The 24,249-nt window shown below is 32.5% G+C and overlaps 1 protein-coding gene and 2 long non-coding RNA genes across 6 annotated transcripts in view; 1 reads left to right on the top strand and 2 right to left on the bottom strand.

The window, feature by feature from the left end:
* LOC127709114 (uncharacterized) overlaps positions 1-24,249 on the bottom strand; it is a 113,329-nt gene that overhangs the window by 48,765 nt on the left and 40,315 nt on the right. Inside the window, exons 1-3 of one of the 4 annotated variants that reach the window (XR_007985504.1) lie at positions 8,080-8,223; positions 4,491-4,647; positions 2,605-2,680 (exon numbers count right to left, since the gene is read on the bottom strand). The exons of 1 other annotated variant lie outside the window; for it this stretch is intronic. Coding sequence is in view for 1 of the 3 variants with exons in the window: in XM_052214466.1 (XP_052070426.1) it covers positions 8,080-8,116 (37 nt within the window). In the remaining 2 variants the exon portion in view is untranslated. Of the gene's footprint in view, positions 1-2,604; positions 2,681-4,490; positions 4,648-8,079; positions 8,224-24,249 lie in introns of those variants that run through there. 2 more of the 4 variants (XR_007985503.1, XM_052214466.1) reach the window with 2 other exon arrangements.
* LOC127709117 (uncharacterized) overlaps positions 1-24,249 on the bottom strand; it is a 304,003-nt gene that overhangs the window by 251,594 nt on the left and 28,160 nt on the right. The window lies entirely within an intron of this gene.
* Positions 1-24,249, top strand: part of LOC127709115 (uncharacterized) — a 113,131-nt gene that overhangs the window by 61,392 nt on the left and 27,490 nt on the right. The window lies entirely within an intron of this gene.

Here is a 24,249-nt window from a genome sequence, read left to right as displayed (position 1 = left end):
ATTTTTATTAGTTTGGATCTGATGAGTCTTGAGTAGACGAAACGCGTATCCGATTGGGTATAAAAGCCTTAAATAAAGACCTATCGAATAACCTTTTACAGTGCTGTAACGACACAACATAAAAACAAACAATCAACCAAAATAAGGTGAAACGGGTATCAGAACGATACTGAGCACCAAAAACAACTAAAACACCTCAATAAGACGTTTCAATCTTATTATTGTATGATATTGAAATGGGTCCTATTTTAAAACTAAAAACAGATACGATATTACTCAGCGGGTATCAACCACAAATTGAATTATTATTCAAAATTGATGAATGTAGACTTGCACCAAATAAGGAATATATAGCTGATCTAGGTACAAACATGTAGTTACGAAGCTGATTACGAACTTGTCGAACGGTAACCAGCAATTGTTCACATATATGTCCTCTGGTCTGTTAGTTAGTTGTCTCATTATCTATCAAAACACATCTCATTATTCTGATATTGAGACATACTGATCAAACCTCGAGTATGTAGAACAAATTTTTAACATCGTAAATGAAAATGAACGACTAAATATATCGCCGAAGAATAGTTTTGTAAAATGTTATTTATTAACAGAACTCAAATTTCCTGGTATCTGTGATGAGTTTATTTCCATAGTGTTCTGGCCAAATCTGAAATTTTAACACTCAGTCGTAAAATATCGTTTTGTTGAGCAGTTTGATAAGTTGTATCTGTTCGTTTTTAGATGATAAAACATATGTAGATAACGGAAGCAGTTGTGTTCGTAATGATATAAAAATACTGTTTGAAAATATTTTATAACATTTACGGTAAGCTTTCTTTGATCTTTTTATTGTCCGAAAATCTCCTCTTCTAACATGTCTGTAATGATAAACAGTGGATTACTTGTCAAGGTCATTACAAAATCTTCAAAATCTGGAGGGTTGAGATTAATATTTCTATTTTGAACAGATATATCATGTTATGGAGGGGTATTTGCGAAAAATACCAGTTAAGGGACAGTGAAATTTCCCCAGCCGCTAATACCCCTCCATAACATGATATATCTGTTTAATTACACTGAATAGGTTTTGATTGAAACTGTCTGTACATGTGAAGGGAAATCGTAGAACCGCGGGAATTATACATGTACTTATACGCGTTAGTACTGTCTTTTTCTAACGTCATGGTATCTATATGTGTAAACGTCATTGTTATTCCATGATCAAATCGTTCATTTGTATAGACATTTGTTTCCCTCTTTATATGTATATTTCTGAGAGTTTTCGGTTTAACTCAATCAATAGTGCTTAACCATGTTGTCGGGATAAAGTGAGAAAGGTTCCGAATGATTTTGGCGGGAACTGGCTCAAAGGGTAAACAAGGAATATCCAAAATGGCAAATACCACGGCAGAGAGGGGAATTTGAGGCACATTCACCGGCAGTGATGAAAAAATAGGCAAATTCGTTTGAAATGAGGAAAAAATGTTAGAATATGCGAAAAATACACTGGCTAACAACCAATCAAAATCCGGCATTCTTATATAAGGTGTAATTAGTACAAAAAATCATATAACATTAGACTACTTGATTGGATATTAATTTCTTATGACGTTGTTAACTCTGCATAGAGTTTTTGTTTGCATTATATCTGTATTAGTTTCTAAATTTGTTAATTGAAAAATAGGTTAAGCCTTAATGACAGTGTTCCACGATTAAAGACACATGATTTTACATTAGATTAGTTCTGCACAAAAACAAAAAACACGAACAAATAATTAATCAAATCATCGGTATATTAAATGAAAAGATCCATATCTCAGAAATCTTCAACGCAAAATAACCATAATACCTAGGGAACTAATTTGACAAATTTTCTGGGAATTACGTGGCCCAATTAGAAAATAGATAAAGTTTAGATTGTATCATTTTGTAGTCACTTTAGAATGCCAAATTATTCATACATTAGAAGATTCACAAATAATTGGACATCCCCGATATTCATAGTAATACTGGGTACATAAACTCCACAAAATTACAGAAATCCATAGAATTAAGCATACATGTACTGTCATTTAAGACATTGAAACATATTTCAAATTGTATATTTGATTTATTCTTAGGAAGTAATTATTGAATATAAGGGCGAGCAATACAAACAAATTACACGCACTGTCAGAATTGAAATATAATCTTACAGCTTTTTTTAGTGTGATTAGGCTGCTGTCTCATTGACGATTAACTTACATCTCGTTTAATGCATTTGCATTTGATTCAATTTGTATGCGTCAGAGTTTAGTATGGCGTATATTTTGTTAAACTATCATTGTTTAGGGCCCAGCAGAAGCACACCTCCGGATGCATAATTTTCTCGGTCCGTTGAAGACCCATTGGTGGCCTTGGGTTGTTTTCTACCCTTTGGTCGGGTTGTTGTTTCTTTGACACATCTCCTGCTTCCATTCTCTATTCTATCTCAAAAAAGCATCTGCATACAAAATTATATGGCTGTTTTGCTATTAGGTGTTGAAAATAAATGTCTATGCAATATCGACGGCAGGCGTACTTCATTAGCCCACTCAACTTCTTTAAGGTAACCATATTACGTACATGATAATTACAACGACCATCTATACAGCGACGACACAAACCACTGAAACTACGACAGTACGCAGCGCTGGTACATCTAGAATTGATAAATTTTTAAAAATGATAAGTGTTTTATGTTTGTGATACATTAAAATATAATTAAAAGATTACTTTTCTCACATCAGCGAATATGACTTGCCACCGACTTTCTAATTGAAATTAGCAACACAACGGCTGTCACAATTATGTCAGAAAAACCCTAAACTCTCAGATATCATGCGTTCATCTCTAATATTTTATGGAGTTCGTCTTCCTTAATCTTACATTTTCTGTGCAGTGTTTTGTAAACTTTTAATTGCCTTTTTGGTAGCTTCATTTTTCTACAATGTTGTCTTCTTTCTTCCGTTTATAGTTTTTATTTTGGTCCTCGATTTTCGAGCAATAGAACTGATAATGTGTAGTTCGTAATCATGGTTGTGACATATATTTTTGTATATGATAACTATCCAAAAGACATAATTTGCGTGGTTGCAAGCAACTATTGATCACAATAAGGGCTAAAACGATTTGAAAATTAAGAGGTGAAACATGTTTCAAGCGCTAAACTTATCCTTACTTGGTACAGTTCTGTGACAGTACACCATGAGAACAAACTGTAAAAATCAGTTGAACATTTCTTGACTCATCAGATCACAAAAGGACAATTAGGACACAAAATTTCTTTCTATGAATAATCGCAGTTACCGAAAGCTCAACGTCTGTTACAACTATTAAATAAATAATCATTTCACCAACTAAAAACGTCTTGTTTAAATTACAATGCCAACCTTACTTTTTGTCAAGTTCCCGACAAAAGATATTGAAGATGTTCTATAATTGTCTTAATAAAAAAAATAGGACGATTCACCTTTGGTGCAACAGAAGACAGCAATACAGATATCAAGTGGTGTAGATTTAATTTATTAATGGTCACCGTGCAACCTTCAAACATTAAATAGCAAAACTTATACCATACTGTATGCTAAAAAAGGGCCATATGACATGACAAAACAATTCAGACGAAAATTATTTCATTTGTAAATGTGTAAACAGTGTAATCGAGCAAGGAATGACATAATTCATACGAAAAGTTCAAATGATTTGAATGTTATTTATTGGTTTTTTCTGCACTTGCCATTCAAAGTCATTTGTAGCTGCAATCAGGAATAATCAAAACAACGAGGACCCTTATGTCGACGTTCTTGCTGTTATGGTGCTTACATAAATGTGAAGGGTGTTTATTTTTATTGGATTAGCGACCATATGTTTCAAAAATAAGGATCGGCAACACAAGCATCAAATACAGTTGTTCCAAAAGAGGTGAGCAAGAGTGAATACCATATTTTTCGTTAATCGTCCTTGTCTGGAAACAACATCATCAAAACGAAATCGGCGGGGAGAATATTACTCTATATATCACTGAGGTATCTGTATTTAAATAGAAGATACCACAACTTTTAACAAACAAATTTGAACCAGTATCCGCTGTACATAATTCATCGAAAACAGAACAGCAAAAATTATAATGCAAGAATCCAAACAAACTGCACTCGAACTCCTGAATCAACCAATCAGCAGTCATCAGAATATATTTGTTGAGGTATCATTTCTATATTATTTCTTGATAATTAAAAAAAGTTGAAGTTTGCGATAACCTTATGAATTGAAATTCAGTTAGATAAATTAGTACAAAACTTCAGATTGAATTTATAGAAATACGTTAATTGGATACTAAGTGATCATGGAATCTGCATCAAAGCTACAATTTGTTGTACAATGTTAGATTAAGTGACAGATCAATCTCTCGAAGGGTACAAGTCAAGTCAGCCAACCTAATTTTAAATGTAAAAAAGACACTGATTTCTTACGCATTTCCATTTCCAGGACTAGAAAAACCCACACACACGCCATTTCTGCAATCGCTTATCCACCAATCACCACCATCCTCTCTCCAACACGATTCGCCATCAGCTATACCATGACAGTTAAAATGAATCTCACTTTCTCTGAGAGTCATTATTCCCCCTGCAAAAAATGTACCCTTCTTGAATAGCAAGAAAAACAAAAGATAAAGTGTTCGTATGAGATCTCTTTAGTATATCTAGTAGTAGATTACAATGTGAAATGTTTCCAAAGATAGATAAACATACGGTAAGAAATATTTAAGGAATGACTGTAATATTTTTTCTGTATATGAAGAAATAACATCAAAAATGTGGTGCATACTGAATAACCCGCGTAGCGGGTTATTTTAAAGTGTGCACCACATTTTTTATGTTATTTCGAAAAGACAGAAAAAATATTACAGTCATTTCTTATAATTTAATTCTAAATTTCATTTAAACCGGAGTAAACCATGAAAAAAAGGTTGTTGACGTCACGGTCACATGACAAAATAATGTCTAAGAGCTGATAGACAAAACAACGTCAGCCAATCAGAAGACGTGTTACATCCAAAATTAAATTATTTGAATATATTTGAAAGTTCTTTAGTTCTGTTGTGCTTTCATTACTTCTTACTGTTTCCAAACAATTGTATTTTATAGTGCATATTATCGGCAATTTGTACATGTTCTGTTTATTCTACTGCATGATAATTTGTTAAAACAAGGACAGGGCGTGATACTCTCAAATATATGGTAATGTTCGGACGCCACGTAAATATGCAGCATTGTCACGATGTCATGGAAATCCGTGTCAATATATCAATGAAACGCACATAACATCATTCATACAAGAGAGGCGGACGATACATTGTAGCAAAAGAATAGTCAAACTCAAGTCGAATACAAACTGACAATGCCACGCCAAAAAACGAAAACGACCGGCAATCAAACAACAGTCTACAAAATACAACATAGGAAACTAAAAACTGAGCAACAATAGCTTCTTTTAAGTAAGCAGCAACACTCTATCAAGGTAATTATGACAGTTCTAGAGCTCTAGAATATCGTATTAACTGGCAGGAATGCTGCTACATAGAACTGAAAAGCTGTAATTATCTCTTTTGTCGTACAGATTTGTTCTCATTCGACCCTTATTTGTCAATGCAAGCTTTAAGTGAAGATAATAGGCAGACATAACTGATTTTTATAGTTTTTTTCGTATGTTGTGCTTTTTCACCACTGTCCCAGGTTGGGGAGGATTTCGCGCCAGAAAAGATAGTTAACCGCGCCACATTCTGCATGTACCTCTCCCATGCCAGGAGTCTGTAATTCAGTGGTTGTTGTTTGTTGTTGTATATATCATATTTGTTTTTCGTTTATATATATTTTTTTGTAAATAAATCAGGCCGTTAGTTTCTCGTTAAAAATGTTTTACATTTGTCGTTTCGGGGCCTTGTACATTTTTTATGCTGCATAGGTTTTCTCATTATTGAAGGCCGTACAGTGACCTATAGTTGTTAACCTCTATGTCATTCGGTCTCTGATGGAGAGTTGTCTAATCGGCAATCATACCTCATCTTTTTATTTTCATATTAAATGTATCTGCCGTATGCTTTATTTTAAGTTCGATGGAGTATATGCGTTCAATGTAGTTACCAAACTTTAAAATATTTAGTGAGAATATATCATTTCTGACGTGAAGTTAAAGGATACTACTAACATTAACAGTACCAACTTTATTGCACCAGATGCGCATTTCGGAAATAAATGTCTCTCCAGTAAAACTCGATGTCAATATATCAGAAAATCTAAATGTATTTAAACAATGGAGAGCTTATAAACCAAAATGGTTTTGGAGAAGACGATCTAAGTTGGACTAACTTGTGTCTAATCCTTTTAATGAGTTTTTTTTTTTTTGCAAATAAAATATGTTTAAACTAAAATCCAAAAAGGGACAAAAATTATAGCAAAAGCTGGGAATTGAATCAGAGCTTTGCATCCGGGAGATATATTCTTTAATTCTAATTAATTTTCAAAATTGTGTAAATCAATCTTTAAGGACACCACAACTCGGCTAGTCATGAATATGACAGTTGTTTTGAGCTTTTAATTTTGCCATTTGATAAAGGACTTTCCGTTTTGAATTTTCTTTGGGGTTTGGTATTTCTGTTATATTACTTTGTGATTGTTGATAAACTTGATGTCGCAATTGGTTTGGTTTAGGTATAAGAGCAAAACAACCGAACAAATGTCACGCTGTTTGTACGCTTAGAAAAAGTTTGGCTAACTTTTTCTTGCAATTTCATATTTTTAACCAAACAAAAAGTTATAGTAAAGACTTATTGACGATGAAATAATAATAAAAATAATAATGGCATTTTATTCTTTAATGCTTACATCAGCCTCTTTTTATATTTTTGCTGATAAAGTCAGTATCAAAAGTAACAATGTCAATGTCATATACGTATTGCGTTCATATCTTAATATATTAATCGATATCTACTAAAGTTAACCCTGCGAAAAATAAACTATTTACTGCAAGTTGTGTTTGGTTTTATATATATATATATATAAGACTCTGAACCGCGAAGGTACTCCGAACCGCATTGTGACGTTATCTTGTTGATAGCTACGCCGAAGTGCAATGGTGGTAATGCTGAAGTGCGATGGTCTACACAAACTACATTTTTATTTCTTTTCATGTCGATGTTGAAGTCAATTTGTATGTTAGCAGCAGTTTTCCAGGTTTTTAAGTTGATAAGGGGCTTATAAACTTTAAATACTACGAGAAATCGGGAGGGTTGGTTGATAGGGGAAAGTTATCTCCCTGTAGCGTTTTTTTTTTCGAAACCTTCAAAAGGTTCATTTTTACGTACGATGGAGCGTGACATTCTCTAAATACATACGGGTCCGCAGACAGACTCTGTGTTATGATATTAAGGTAAGCGAGGAACTCATGAGATGATCAACGTAAAGATAAAATGTTAAAATACCTGTAAAGAATAACGCAGAATTATGTCCACATGTAAAAAATCAAAGAGGACGATCTCTCATTTAGTATGCAGACAATAATGTAAATTGATATAGAAAATATACTTCTCATAATAATTGCACGTCTGTTAGATTTTAAACTATTCATCACGCGTCAAATAGATCATCGCACATCAGTGAACGGACCATCGCAATTCAGCCTAGACCATCGCACTTCAGCGTGACCATCGCTATTCAGCGTCCCCATTGCACCTCCGAGTCCTACATATATATATACAGCAAGATTATCTGTAGATAGTATTAGGATAATTACTGAAATTCACAATATAACAGGTCGAATATCTATCTGTTCTTTACATTCATTATTGAATTTAGAATTTAATCACATTATCGTTTATTATTGATTGATTGGTAATTTTATTAGCCTTCCAACTTACTTCATTCGAATGATCCTAATGAGTCTCGTATAGACGAACTCGCGTCTGGCTTACTGAATGATAATCATAGCATATTTGATGACTTTCCCTCTACTCTGTCATTAACTTAACAGGGTGAATTGAAATAAAAATACGATATTTACCTAACATACAGCAGAATATCAGTAATACCGCCTTCATAGCAAACACCTTTATGTCCACTAACTATGTTATTTTGCTTTAAATATGTATTACAGAAAACATGTTTTGTATTTATACGAAAACAAACTGCGCATCATAATGTTGTTTACAACGATAGTGACCACATAAAAAGTTGTGGTTACCGTTCAACACGATATTTTAATTTAACCTTCATCTAATTTACATCGGAGAATCTTTAAACTGTTTCAATTGATGAAAGTCAAGGATGCATCAAAAGGGTTGAGCAGTAACAATACAGATACATTCATGTTACAAACTCAATCAATTTTATTTTCATGTAGCCCCTTTGTTCTAGCTCCGGGGATTCTTTATCTTTAATGTAACCTCAATAGTAACTGGTTTTTTTTCTCTGGCAGACATATTATATACATTTACCTAAATATCTACCTGTTTTTTCTCAAACGCTCAGTGTAAAGATGTTTTCAAACATAATGTCTAACTATGTCTTAACACCATGTTTTAAGTGGTTACGCAGCATATCATGAAAAAATTAGTTCTTACTCAAAATAAAACAAAATATACGCTTAAAAATTACTGCTTATCGGAATTTTGAAATAAAAGCAACAACTGTTTGCTCGGAGTTGGATAATGTGTCCAGGTAGAGAAACATATTACTACAAACTTTTAACGTGTGAGCTAGTATCTTAGAAACAACGTTGATTATGTAGGTCTTGTTTTTGGTGGGGTTAGTTTTCTATTTTGTGTTATGTGTACTGCTGTTTGTCTTTTGATCAATTTACCCTTTTTGTCATGACGTTGACAGTTGTCATCGAATTATGAATTTGAATATCAATTTGGTATGTTCAACCTGTCTTAAATAATCATATGCTTTTAGCCTGATATGCATGAAATATTTATTTCTCACTTTCGGTCAAACAACATTCCAGATATTCATATATAGGATAAAAAATAAATGAGACATCAACCAGACAACACAATAAATGCAAAACCAAATGTGTCGGATTTTATTAAAGGTTGCCGTAAAAAATGAGATATAGAAAACACAAAAGAATTACGTGTGTATTACATGTTTCTAAAATAACGTTCTAAAAAAGAAGCGTTGGTATATCATTGTAAATTACCAGTGGTTGGACTCCAGCACATTCTCCGGTTACAACATAGCATTATTTAACCAATATGTAGTTCTTTTGTATTTATCAGTATGTTTGTTTTTAGTGTTTTCTTGTGTTTTGTGTACTATTGTTTGTCAGTTTTTTTTTCTTGTTCTTTCTATTTTAGCCATGGCGTTGTGAGTTATTTTTCGATTTATGAGTTTGAATGTCCCTCTGGTATCTTTCGCCCCTCTTTTAGACTAGATATACATGGTCAGGATTGCAGTAATATAAAATGTATTTTATAAATCAATTTATTCTCATGAAAATAATAAAACGAAAAGCCTTAATAAGATAGTTTATTTCCATTTTTTGTCTTGTTCATACATTATTTTTCTTCCAAGTTTTGTAATATATATATATATATATATATCGTGGATACCAGTTATCGTCTGAGGGTGTTTATATATCATGGATATCATTGTCGTCTGAGGCTGTGTACGTAAAGTTTCTGTATTCAACACGTAGATCGTTGGGCTAATTAGATGTATGGGAATTCATCTAATTTGGGATGTGGAAATTTGGAGTTGGTAACTAATAAACTATTTCACATATTTTACACTACTATGAGCCAAATCCCCAAACAAATTGAGTCAATTATTTATACAAGTTGATCAAGAAATCCAACATGTCCAAGTTATTGCACGTTTTTTTTGTAAAAAAAAAGAAATTTGATGTTACGTATTACTTCATGAAAGAATACATTAAAATCATAGTTACTGATATCTAAAATGATAATGTCTTTTCCTTATAAACCTGCTACAATGATATATCTAATTATAAAAAGGAGTAATCAAGTTGTGGAAATATAGCGTTCGGTCAAACTTACGAACTGTTGTAGGGGTGTATTGAATAACGATGTTGAACGTTCTTGCTGTACATTCGGTAGCTTTTAATACTGCTGATTATGTCAGTATCGCTTAAGAACTGTTTACAATGCTATTTATATGACAGTTCTGAAGAGAGTTAAATAATGATCAATACTATGTGATATGATATAGAACTACATAAGGTAAAACACTGGCACTTTCAGAAAATCTATAGTCTACTTTGAATAAGTCGTTCAGTTCACAACGCGGCAATGATGTATTGCAAAATGTCAGGCAGAGTTCATGCTGTGGAACGGTTGCCATTAATCGATATAGCAAAACCTGTTGCAATGGTGCATTGAGAAATGTCATGGAGGCTTCATGTTATGGAACAGTTGTGTATGATTGATCTTATATTACCTGCTGCAATGATGTATTGCATAACGTCAGTGAGGGTTCCTGCTGTGGAATAATTGCCTTTACGAAAGCTTACAAAACCTACTGCAATGGTGTATTGAGAAATGTCAGATGGGGTTCATGCTGTGGAACAGTTGCGTATAAAGCATCTTACAAAAGTTGCTGCAACGGTGTTTTGTGCTAGGCGAAACTAGCAAACGTGGAACAGCTTTAATTGTATGCTTAATAGTGTTTTTTTTCTTCATTTCTTAGTTCAAAGATGTCAGATAACATTTATTAGACTATAGAGACTTTTTTCATGTTAAATTGATACATTTTTTATTGAGCGTATACCTTTAGTTTTCTAAGTGTTTTGTGTATTAATGCTTGTCTTTTAGTCTTTTTCTTGTCTTGCCATGGTGTTGTTTTTTTCCACTTATGAGTTTGACTGTCCCTTCGGTATCTTTGGCCTCTCTTTCAAATTCAACAAAGGGATAAACAGTAAAATAAATCTGTCGAAAAGGGAAGAAATTATTGAAACGATACGGACAACCAAAATAGCTTACAACACTGAATAAAACGTTACAATAAACGCATCATCGATACCAGGAATTACATTTTGTACGCCAGACCCACTTTTCGTCTATAAAAAGTTAAATAACAAAAATACCGAACTCCAAGGAAAATTCAAAACGGAAAGTCCCTTATCAAATGGCAAAATTAAAAGCTCAAACACATTAAACGCATGGAAAACAACTGTCATATTCCTGACTTGGTACAGGCATTTCCTTATGTATAAAATAGTGGATTAAACCTGGTTTTATATGTGCATGTTCACACTATACTAAATTCATATACAGGAGTGTGCTCCTTACGCAGAAACTGCTAAGTACCGAACGTGGCCTATTCTCTAATATGACTGTCATACCGAATGTGAATTTGCATTGCTATACGATGTGTCTCGGTATTTTGTACATCTAACATTCATGTATTTATTTTTGATGTTTCTGTTATGGTTTCGGATGGATAATGTGAAATGCGTTATCGCTTGTAGTCCAAATTATTATAAAATTGCCTTTCAATACCATCATTGTCATGAAAATTGTTTGGACTGGTATTGTAAAAATAATTGTACAAAGTTCGAGATTGCATGTTCGTTACGTACGTGCGCCCCTGTTTGTGATGTCCTGTGGTGTCTGTCGTTGATGGAAGATGTTCGTTATTGTTCTGGGGTTTGCATATTGTGTCGACTATTATATTATTTGTTTGTACGTTTCTCTGTAATGAGTGTTCTTGCGTGTGGTTGTGCTGTATTTCTGTCACGTAGTGTTGTCATTTTAGCGATATTATTTAACATTGTCATAAAAGCGGGAGGTTTGGCTAGCCATAAAACCAGGTTCAACCCGCCATTTGTTCTGTAAATGTCCTGTACCAAGTCAGAAATATGACAGTTGTTATCAAATAGTTCGTTTTTATGTACGTTAGCGTTTGTTTTTGTTGCCCTTCAGTGTTCCTATTGTTCCTTTGTTTTCCCCTTATAGTTGATGTTTTTCCCTCGGTTTTAGTTTGTTACCCGGATTTGTTTTCTCTCAATCGATTTATAACTTTTGAACACCGGTATACTACTGTTGCCTTTATTTATAGCTCGCTAAACCTTTCACTTGCATGACAGTCGCATACAATTCCATTATATTGATAACAATGTGTGAACAAAACAAAAAGACATAACATGTAAAAATGTCAAAAATAGGGGTACAGCAGTTAACATTGTTATATTCTTAATCACTATAAAAGCAAACAAATATGTCAACAAAGAAAAACAAAATGGCAAATAGACAAAGCATATAAGCAAATATGAAAGACAAGAATACAAAAAATGACGATAGCACAATAACACAATGGCGGGATGTATAAGTACCGAGCCACTCATCAATGACGCTCGGATCACAAGAATTAAAAAAGCCAAATTGAGGACTAAAAATTCCGAAAGGTTTTGCCAAACACAGCAAAGGTAATATAATCCTGGGGTAGAAAATTCAAAGTGTTTCAAAAGCTCAAAATTCAATTTCATTATGGTACGACATTGAAACGGGTCCAATTTGAAAACTGAAAACAAAATTGTTCGCCTGGTATGAACCAACAATTACACCAAAAAGCCGAGTCCCCAAAAAAACCCAGATAACTGTTACAGGTACAAGCTTATAGTATGCAAACTCAATAACAAACATGCAATAACCTGTATTTGTGTTTTCTCAAAAACCAAAACGGAAAACGAAAGTATTTTCATTTTTCGTTTTTGATTTTTCAAAAACCAAAATGAAAATCAAAAGTGTTTTAATTCGTTTTTCGTTTTTGATTTCACTAAACAAGAAAAACATCTACATTTGTATTCCATTTCTGTATTTTGTTCTATCTAATTCTCGTTTTACGTTGTACAATGTTTTCCTTTCTTTTTACATAGCCATCGGTAACCCGGTGTATTTCCTACTTCATGTAGACAGAATAGACCGCATGACTTATGATTTGAACTAAGGTGGTTAATGAATCAAAGACTTTCAAATTTCTTGTTTTTATCTATAATAAAATGTAAAATTACTACATTTAAATGTTAAATGAATGACAAATTTAAATTATACAATGAAATATTATATAAAGATGGTAAAAATAAAACGACTAAAAACAACATCACATAAACAAGGGAGGTTACTACTTATCTGAAAAGAAAACTAGCCCTGCATAGCGGTTATCAGATCAATAGTATTTAAATCGGAGATAATGTCAGCAAATGGAAAAGATTTTATCAATCTGAACAATAAGAATGCATGAGCTTTACTTTTCAGTTTTGAAAGGTTAGTAATCTAAGATGATTAGAACTGATGACCTAGATCCATCTGTCATTATTAGTACTATTACACGAATGACTATTCCTTAAGAATGATTTTAAATTGAGGAACTTTTTTAACTTGAAATTGTGTTTACGGGTTAAAAATACAGTCTTTTTTTTATTTTCTGATAAAAAAAATTAAATATATGGTATTATCATAACAAGTCTTTATTTGAATAGAATAAACATGTAACACTTTCTCGGATTCACTTTTCATCGTGTTCATGATTGCATATCCGGGACACCGTTTTTAATGTATGTCTAAAAGATTAATATCCGAAAAAATAATTCACAATAGTACTTTGTTAACCTTCTAGGATTATTCAAGAATGACGGATTTTTTTTACCATGGGGATATTTTTTGTTCCGTTACTGAGGATATGTTTTGTCCTTTACGAATCCATATGACAAATTTGACTCCAATAGGGATCAATTTTGTCTCATAGAAAAAAACGTAGTTATTATCCGATAGATTTTTTTTTCTTCATTTTTATCGGATATAACAGTTATTCTGAAAAATACAAACGATTCATTGAAGTTTCGTATGCATCTATCAAGATCCAGCAACTTTTGTCTAGTATAAAAGATTGCCTTGGTTTATAGTAAAACGGTATTATTTGTTTTGCTTACATTGGTTAAATAATGAGATGTATGTTTCAGAAATTTACACAAGTTTATTTTCGGCTTTGACTCTCGGGGACACTGTCGTTTACAGTAAAAGACGAAAGTCTACACATATACGTCCTTATTTGAAAGCCAAAGAATGTATAAAATAGATAAGAGTGTAGAGCTATATGACCAATAAAGGACCTACACATTTACAACATTCTTTGTATATATGTGTCTGTCCAAAGTCAAAAGCACGTAGTTGAGTGGTTTTCGTAACTTCAATTCTGTTATATATTTGGGCTTTTTTTTGTGTGGCAAGATTGCTTTGTTATAAAGAAGGCCGTTAGTTTGCTCAATTGAATTGTTTCTAATTTTTTTCATGTCGGGACGGGGCTTTTAATAACCGACTTTACGGTTTCCGAATTTTTCATTATTGAAGGTCGTATAGATATAACTGCTAACATTCCTCTTGATTTGAACTTTCTTGAATAGTTGTCTCACTAGCAATTATACCACATTTTCTTATTTCTAGGCCAACTTAGTCTGCTGTAGCTGAAACCTACGTTTCTTAAAAAAAATCTATTATATTAAATTTATATATTGACAATTTAAGAAATGTTTGTCATAGATATTTGTTCGTGACATACAGTGGAGATCACTTCTAACCGTTCATCATAACTGTCAGAATCTGTCAGGAGAACTGTTCTAGGACAGTATTTAGAACTATCATCCTGACACCTTTTAGACAGTTCTAGCTAGAACAGTTCTAACCTAGAACTGATTTGGTCAGTTCTACCTAGAACTGATTTAGACAGTTCTACCTAGAACTGATCCTGACAGTTCTACCCTAGAACAGTTTTAGACAGTTCTACCTAGAACTGACCAAATCTTTGGTCAGATCTACGACTAGAACAGTTCTACGGCTAGAACAGTTCTACGACTAGAACAGTTCTACGATTAGAACTGATTTGGTCAGTTCTACGGCTAGAATTGATTTAGTCAGTTCTTACTCTTTGTCTTAAAAATAAATAAGTCAAAAGAATATAATATATATTAAAAAATTCTCATCACAGCACTGTTTTAACATTTCTCGTTACGGAAAATGTCGTAACTGCAGTGACGTCATTTAGAACTGTTCTACAATCCTGACAGGTTTGGTCAGTTCTACGGCTGTACAGTTTTAGACAGTTTTGCTGACAGTTCTACGGTTAGAACTGATTTGGTCAGTTCTGTTGACAGTTCTACGACTAGAACTGATTTGGACAGTTCTACCCTAGAACTGATCCTGACAGTTCTACCTAGAAACTGATTTGGTCAGTTCTACCTAGAACTGATTCTGACAGTTCTACTTAGAACAGTTCTAGGGTAGAACTGTTCTAGGTAGAACTGTTCTAGGACAATTTAGAACAGTTCTATGACAGATTAATCTGACAGTTCTAATGAGAGGTTAGAAGTGATCTCCACTGTAAGTATCAAATATTTTAGCTATGAAGATGTGTAAACCCTTAAATAAACCTTATTTCTTTGGGCAATACCTACGGGAATAAAAATTGTTATTTAAAATAAAAACCCTTATTAGAAAATCGGTATAAAAGTGTTTGCAATTATCAAAATCAAGTAAAAAAAAGTGTATATATATATGTATGAATCGGAGGTGCAATGGGGATCATGAAGTTTGATGGTCACCCATGAAGTGCGCTGGTCTGCTTCCGAAGTGCGATGAGCCGTTCGATGGTGTGCGATGGATTATATAACGCGGGATACCTATAGATTAAAGTCTACAGATGTGCAATTATTATGAGCAGTATACTTGTTTCAATGTCAGTATATAAAGCATTTACTAGTGTTATGGTCTATGGATGTATTAGTTACAGTTGCATACTAATTGAGAGATCGTCCTTTTTGATATTCTGCATGTGGAAATGATTCTTGCTTCAACATGTATCTTTACTTTGTTTACGGTTATATTATAAAAATAATAGTTTGTGGACCCGTGCGTATTTAGGGAATGCCACTCTCCATCGTACGTAAAATAAAACTTTCGTATATTTCACGTTTCAGAGTCCTACATGTATATCAAATTTTACTCACAACTCAGAAAGTTGATACCAGCGCGGGTTGCGCTTAAACCTTTTATTCTAGATGTCAGGTAAACTACTTGTGTTTATGTTGGACTGCTGTCTGATTGACGAATACCCGTCATTTTATATATATATTTTTTCTAATTTGTTTTTTAGGGATGCATCCAGTTGCACCTTTTTATTTAAAATATATTTCCGTGACGTAACCTCAAAAGATTAGACACTTCAATAAAAAAAATTAAGGGAAAATGGAACCTATTCTCGCATGTTGCACTTTGAGTCATTGTTCTTTTCGACAAAATACTGCTTTGAATTTCAATTTTGATATAAATATAAAGAAGCCACAATTTGGTTCCTAAAATAAAATGGATATTTTTTAAAACCCCTACAGCTAGGTAAAGCCTATCTCTTGATATAGGCTCTTAAATTCGGCAACTGTTAGAGACCGAACGTGCGAGGGCTCAGCCTGTATAGCCATCAAGTTCGTTAAAACTTTCATCATCCTTTTACAGATTTTTTTAAAATACGATGGTTTTTGCCTTTTTCGAAACTAAAACGTGATCAAATATGACTGGTGGCCTTCGGCTGTTATCTGCTCTTTTTTGGTTTTTTGTCTCTTTTACATATTCCCCATTTACATTATAAATTTTAAATAAACTAAAAATATGATAAACAAATGTATTCTTGTTGTCAGATCAAAATACATTTAACAAGCCAGTGCGTTGATTCAGGTTATATTCTACTGAATTTACTATATCGATAATTTTACATTCGTTACTATTACGTAATATATATATATATATCAGTCCTGTGTCCAGGTGAGAAATAACAACATGTGGTTTGTATGTCAGGTGAGAAGTGACAACGGGTGGTATGTAAACAAAAATGTTTATCGTCTTCCATTATACATGAGGGTGTGGATGGGGGTTTACAGAATAGAAAATCATTGACAAAAAAATAAAGAATACAGAAAATAACAAGACAAATATATAGAAAAGAGAATGATGAGGTACTAGAATATATGGAATAATCGGCAAAAGGTATAACGAATAGAAAAAATTGCCTAAAATGAAAGAATACAAAAATAATTAATTCCCATTCAGACCCTCATAATCTGGCCATGACATTTAACTTTAGGGCAATTATGGGCAAACGATACAGTTTTAAACCCACAGTGATTTTTCACGAAAGTTCACATACAAGCTAATTTTTACAAAATCAATTTGAATATGTAATAAAAATTATATCTTTATGTACTAAATTTAAAAGATAAATGGGTTTGAATTTTTCGACATTTACTTAAAATTTCGGTTTCTTGGACATTTCTGTCCTTTGAACAGACATCCTTAACTTTTTTGTTTCAAAAGATAAACATATGCGAATTTGAGATTAGGAATATCTTCATTACAAAATTGGGCTCTACATTTGTGTAACAATTCTTTATTAATATTCAAATTTTGTTAAAAGATTTTTGTTGTATATTCATCTAGTTGACAAACAATCGGTTGCTTCTTCATAAAAGTTGGAACGAATAATCTTCATACAGTATCAAGCCAAACGTCATTTTTAAAAAGAGGGGTCCATGTTCCCGTTTTTAAGCTAATGATTAAATCTCGAAAAAAATGCATCTTTTTCCGATATTTCACAGTTTGATGTCGCGAAAAATAACATTTTATGGCAGCAATTAATGTGTCGATAAAAAGAACGAATTCTTCAAAATATGAAATTCTGTCAAAAACCATTGTATAGGTTAATATTATTAAGGTCATCCGAAAAAGTTATAAGACTGATAATAACATACTAAATCACTTTCATGCAATTAGGTTTAATCCTAAAAGTTTTAGAAGAAAGAGTTTAATGTCTGCTTATTTAGATTAATTCTGCGAATTGTTTTTGTCTGCAAAAGCATCATAGAGAGAGATAAAGAGAATGACAACATGGACAACCAATTGAATAAAATGGAGGTGTGTCAAAGAGACAACAATCCGACCAAAGAGCAGAAAAGGGTGCGTCTAAACACGTCTAAGGACATCTTAGTACACTAATGACTTAAAAAAAATCAACTAAGGGCTAAATTTCAAAGGGGTTCTATTTTTTTTTTTTTTTTTAAACATAGGATAATCCGATTTCGCTAATTTTTTTCTATAAATGAACTTTATCATATACCTAATAGAAAAATAAAATAAAAAAATGGGGTCAACGTTCATTTAAGCTCACAATCTGTCTTCGAAAGAAGCATGCATTTTTGTTAACTTAAAGGTACTTTTTTCCTGTTGAACTAATAGGAGAAACATAGGTAATACCGAAATAAAAATAGAATTAAATTACAGAAATCGCTTAAATTTTACAATTGTTTAGTTTAAGTACAGCTTATTTGAAAACAATAATAAAAAATATAGGTCACCGATGAGTTAAAAAATATATTAAAATTTAAATGCCAAAAAGTGGCATTTTTGCACCAAAGGGAGATAATTTGGAGCTTTTTCAATGATATAAACATTTTAAAAGTCATCTGGGGCCAAAACGAATCGATTTTTTTTGTTGATTTTTGTACAATATCATAAAGTAACAACTAATAGTGTAATGAATAAAATTTGTAATAAAAAAAAAATGTAAAATTTTTTGCTGAAATTTTTGTACCCTCGAGCCTCCTTAAGACTTGGAATGTTCAGTAAAATTGTCGACCAATCAACTCGGAAAGCGAGATATCTAAAATTTGTATACCCTTATATATTTCCATCATCATACATCAATTCTAAGTGCAATCCAAATAAAATGGCTTTTAGAATCTTGTAGAAAGCGCTTATCGTTCATTCGTCAATGAATCATTCAGCGTGCGTGTATCGTGTGTGTATCATTCATCATTCATCCTGCGTGTATCGTGCATCGTGCGTGTATCGTGCATCGTGCGTGTATCGTGTATTCATCATTCATCATTCATTTTTCGTTAATCTTCCGTGTAACGCTCATCGCTCATCGTACGTGTATCGTGTATCGTGCATTCACCGTGCATTCATCGTGCATTCACCGTGTGTGTATCGTGCGTGCGTGTATCGTGCGTGTGGTCAGTTTGAATGTATTAAATCAAAACATGACTACGACGCATTTAAAGGTGAAGCAAAAGAGTATCTGTAAGCAAATAGTTGAAAAGTTAGTAAATGTGTTCTTTTCGTTGTTATTAATCATAATTAAAATATATATCATAGATACCAGGATTTTAAACATTGTACGACAGACACGCGTTATGTGTACAAAAGATATATTCGTGACTCTAGAATCCTAAAAAAATAAAGATAAAAAGTCAAATAAGTACGAAATTGAAGAGGATTGAGGACCAAAAATTTCGAAAAGTTTTGCCAAAAACAGCTGAGGTAATCTATTTCTGGGGTCGAAAGTCTTTAGTACTTCGAAAAATTCAAATATTTGTAAACATACCAGGCTTCTTTTTTTATAATTAGTATAAGTGATATACAATTAAAAGACCCCATCGGAAATAGGGGAAAACGTTCTAAATGGTACTTGCTATATTTCATGGTGGTATATACACATATTTTAAAGCTATACTTGGATATATTTGATATCGATTTCTTAATTGATTACCTGTTACCTTTGCCACTAATTAAAATACAAGTAAACGAAACAAATCCCAAATCGCTGTTACAGTAACGTTTGCAATCTTCGGAAGATTAAGCTGTTTTAGATCTACAAGTTTAAGAGTATATGTCAGCGTATTTAAACATGTATACTCGTATTACGAACGGAAGAACGTGTCACCTTGATTGCATGTAGAAGTACAATTAACAACATATATATCTAAAGCATAAACTAAGCTAGTCTAACGATAGCAAAATTTTGAAGTGGTGATTTCACCTCTATTTACGTAGAAGAAATCTATTTGTAGAAACCTCTTGATCTTTAGCTTCCTAGACAGCAGCAGTCCTGTATCTTGATGATTTGAACAGGAACCACAAACATTAGATTACCGTGTTTACGAAGAGGCATTAATGTCAATATCCTTTGGACTATTTTTTTTCACCTATATCTTTAATAGAACAATGTTGTGTTAGCTTTGATTATGTGAAAAGTTGAGGACATTGTGACTATTCGCGTTGCCAATGCTGAACACAACATTATTAGGTCTTTGCACTCTTCCGTGGAAATACTTATTGATTTTTTTCTGATTATTATTATACTTTTAATTTTTGCGAGAAGATTTTGATTCGCAAGAAGTCGCTTAGATATATATTTGGTGTATGACGTCGAACAGTTTATTCGAAGACTGTTTTACTTGTTATCTCTACTTCTTCGCAACCGTAAAAAAAATCGATAACTATTGTTTTTCCAAATTGCTTGTTTTATGCTCAGGATGTAAAATGAGCAAAGCGATCCGGAGACTCCATATGAGAGTTATTTCTCCTTATTTATTTGATATAATTAAAATGTATTTGTAACTATTAAACCATAAGTGATAGACACCTAGGGTCTTTTGATATGATCCAGTGTACAAACAAAATATTTATGAGGTCAAGGTCAAGGTCACGGTCATGTTCTAAATTTTTATTTTAGCTAATTATTGCTTCTCCTCAGAAACTGTATAAGATAGCAACAAAATATTCTAACTAAACTGTTAGCTTTGTCATGTCGTAACATATATATTTTGGTTTGAAATTTAATGTGGCAAGACCTTCAATTATTCCCTGAATTGATTTTTTTTTCTTCCGTCACTTCTATACCTTGCTAGAAGATTTCATTTCGCAAGATATCGCTTAGATATTTTGTATATAATATCGAACAGTTTATACGCTTTTGAAACTGACACCGTTTAACATGTTTCACCAAAAAATTTCTCGTTATATTCTAAGGATATCAAAAATAATTTTGACCAAATCGATCCGGAGACTACATATGAGAGTTATTCCCCGTATGCATTTTATATAAGTGATATGTATTGGTAAATGGTAAACCCTAATTGATAGAGACCTAGGGTCTTCTGATTTGAGGTCCAGGGTCCACCAAAAGGAAAATGAGGTCAAGGTCAAAGGTCAAGGTCATGTTTTGAATTTCAATTTTGTTTTATTATAGTTTCATATGAGACTGAAAGTGACATTTTCTAAACAGGGTGTAGCAATTTCTCTCCCTTATTTCAGACAAAAATATATAGATGACGACGGATAGGTTCCCATCTCGTAATCACAATCCAGCCCTCCTTTCTCTTCCATGTGACCGACCGAATTATACTTACTATCGGGTTTGTATTTATATGAGCACAGGTTAGACATGTCGAGCTTGATATGCTTACCCTACTGGAGCAACTGAGATCCATCCCGGTTTTTGGTGGGGTTCTGGTTTCTCGGTCTTTAAGTTTCTATATTATTTTTATATATTGTTGTTTGTCTTTTTTGGTCATTTTATCCCATGGCGTTGTCAGTTTGTTTTCGACTTATGAGTTTGAATGTGGCTTTTGTATATGTTGCCTCTTTCTGACAATGGTTATACTGACTATCAAGAAATGAAATTTTTTTTCAAAATAATCCTTTAAAATTATATGCCTAAAATTAAATGATGTCTTAGTTTCAAACAACTTTCTTTGTGAAAGTTTAAGAATAATTTATATTATATAATTATAATTTGTTGTGTATATGAAAGACATAATAGAACAAACGGAGCAAACTATAAAATTAACCTACAATGTATCATGTTAATTACGTCAAATACATAGAAAAGCATCCTGTTTACAGGTTGTTCCCTTGTCTTGACTCACTGCTTATCCGGATTTATTACAAATAACAATTTTATTGCGACTTTAACCTGATGACAATTTAAACACATGATGCTGATTCAAGTTTGCACATACGACACATGTTTCTATGATATGTAGAAGAACTCTTGTCCGTAAACAGAATGCACAGAAAGGCATCATGTTTAGTGGTTGTTCCCCAACCCTGATTTACTGGAAATTCGGATTTTTTTTTAAATAATAACGCGCAATGACACTTTTACCCTGATGCAATATAAATATTGAAAGGACACAATGTTTTACACATACGTATAAGAAAATGATTAATCTGAAGCTGTTGCTTTAAAGTCAATATCAAAAAGGTAGCTTCAAACATTTATATTTCGTAATTACTGACTATGGGTAGTTCGTCTGATCAACAATCTGTAATAAATCACATAGAACTAGAACTAATTAATCTGGAGTTTTGAAACATTTCTATAATTTTAAACTAAGTCCTGCAACTCTTTTATCTGGTATTGAACGACTATTTTCTCAAAGTGGCAAATGTTGATATATTTACATTTCAGTTTTTTGTTTTTGACTAAATATCTAATGTAAACAAAAGAATATAACCCTTATTTTCATAAACTTGAGACAGAAAAATTTCAAACAAAAATTGCATTAAACATCAGTATGTTCGAACGTTTGGAATGATTGTTAATGATAAAATTAATGAGCAGAACGCACACGATGTAACACGTCAATTTTAATCTGTTTATTTATGATTTTTATTAAGATTGATTGGTTACCTGCTAAGATTGTATATATAAACCAGTACTAGGAAACTTCATGGTTAGAATTAATGTCATTGGTTACCTGCTAAGATTGTATATATAAACCAGTACTAGGAAACTTCATGGTTAGAATTAATGTCATTGGTTACCTGCTAAGATTGTATATATAAACCAGTACTAGGAAACTTCATGGTTAGAATTAATGTCATTGGTTACCTGCTAAGATTGTATTTATAAACCAGTACTAGGAAACTTCATGGTTAGAATTAATGTCATTGGTTACCTGCTAAGATTGTATATATAAACCAGTACTAGGAAACTTCATGGTTAGAATTAATGTCATTGGTTACCTGCTAAGATTGTATATATAAACCAGTACTAGGAAACTTCATGGTTAGAATTAATGTCATTGGTTACCTGCTAAGATTGTATATATAAACCAGTACTAGGAAACTTCATGGTTAGAATTAATGTCATTGGTTACCTGCTAAGATTGTATATATAAACCAGTACTAGGAAACTTCATGGTTAGAATTAATGTCATTGGTTACCTGCTAAGATTGTATATATAAACCAGTACTAGGAAACTTCATGGTTAGAATTAATGTCATTGGTTACCTGCTAAGATTGTATATATAAACCAGTACTAGGAAACTTCATGGTTAGAATTAATGTCATTGGTTACCTGCTAAGATTGTATATATAAACCAGTACTAGGAAACTTCATGGTTAGAATTAATGTCATTGGTTACCTGCTAAGATTGTATATATAAACCAGTACTAGGAAACTTCATGGTTAGAATTAATGTCATTGGTTACCTGCTAAGATTGTATATATAAACCAGTACTAGGAAACTTCATGGTTAGAATTAATGTCATTGGTTACCTGCTAAGATTGTATATATAAACCAGTACTAGGAAACTTCATGGTTAGAATTAATGTCATTGGTTACCTGCTAAGATTGTATATATAAACCAGTACTAGGAAACTTCATGGTTAGAATTAATGTCATTGGTTACCTGCTAAGATTGTATATATAAACCAGTACTAGGAAACTTCATGGTTAGAATTAATGTCATTGGTTACCTGCTAAGATTGTATATATAAACCAGTACTAGGAAACTTCATGGTTAGAATTAATGTCATTGGTTACCTGCTAAGATTGTATATATAAACCAGTACTAGGAAACTTCATGGTTAGAATTAATGTCATTGGTTACCTGCTAAGATTGTATATATAAACCAGTACTAGGAAACTTCATGGTTAGAATTAATGTCATTGGTTACCTGTTAAGATTGTATATATAAACCAGTACTAGGAAACTTCATGGTTAGAATTAATGTCATTGGTTACCTGCTAAGATTGTATATATAAACCAGTACTAGGAAACTTCATGGTTAGAATTAATGTCATTGGTTACCTGCTAAGATTGTATATATAAACCAGTACTAGGAAACTTCATGGTTAGAATTAATGTCATTCTCCCTAGTATTTGTCTTAGAATGCTGCAATCGTGAAATTTTAAACAGGCTTAGTCATGTTAGTAGAAACATAGATATGAAAGTATCTATAAATCTAAATTGTACGTTATAAGGTAGACATCTATATCTAAATATAAAATATCCATCAGCAGCACTATGCATTTTTGTTTGAAATGATATAAAAATCGTCATTGTTACATGTTCCATGGTTAAATGTGTTTTTTT

The sequence above is a fragment of the Mytilus californianus genome, unplaced genomic scaffold (assembly GCF_021869535.1).
Source record: "Mytilus californianus isolate M0D057914Y unplaced genomic scaffold, xbMytCali1.0.p SCAF_7, whole genome shotgun sequence".
Lineage (NCBI taxonomy): Eukaryota > Metazoa > Mollusca > Bivalvia > Mytilida > Mytilidae > Mytilus > Mytilus californianus.
Note: the sequence above shows the minus strand (reverse complement) of the source record. Positions and strands in the feature narration are given on the sequence as shown.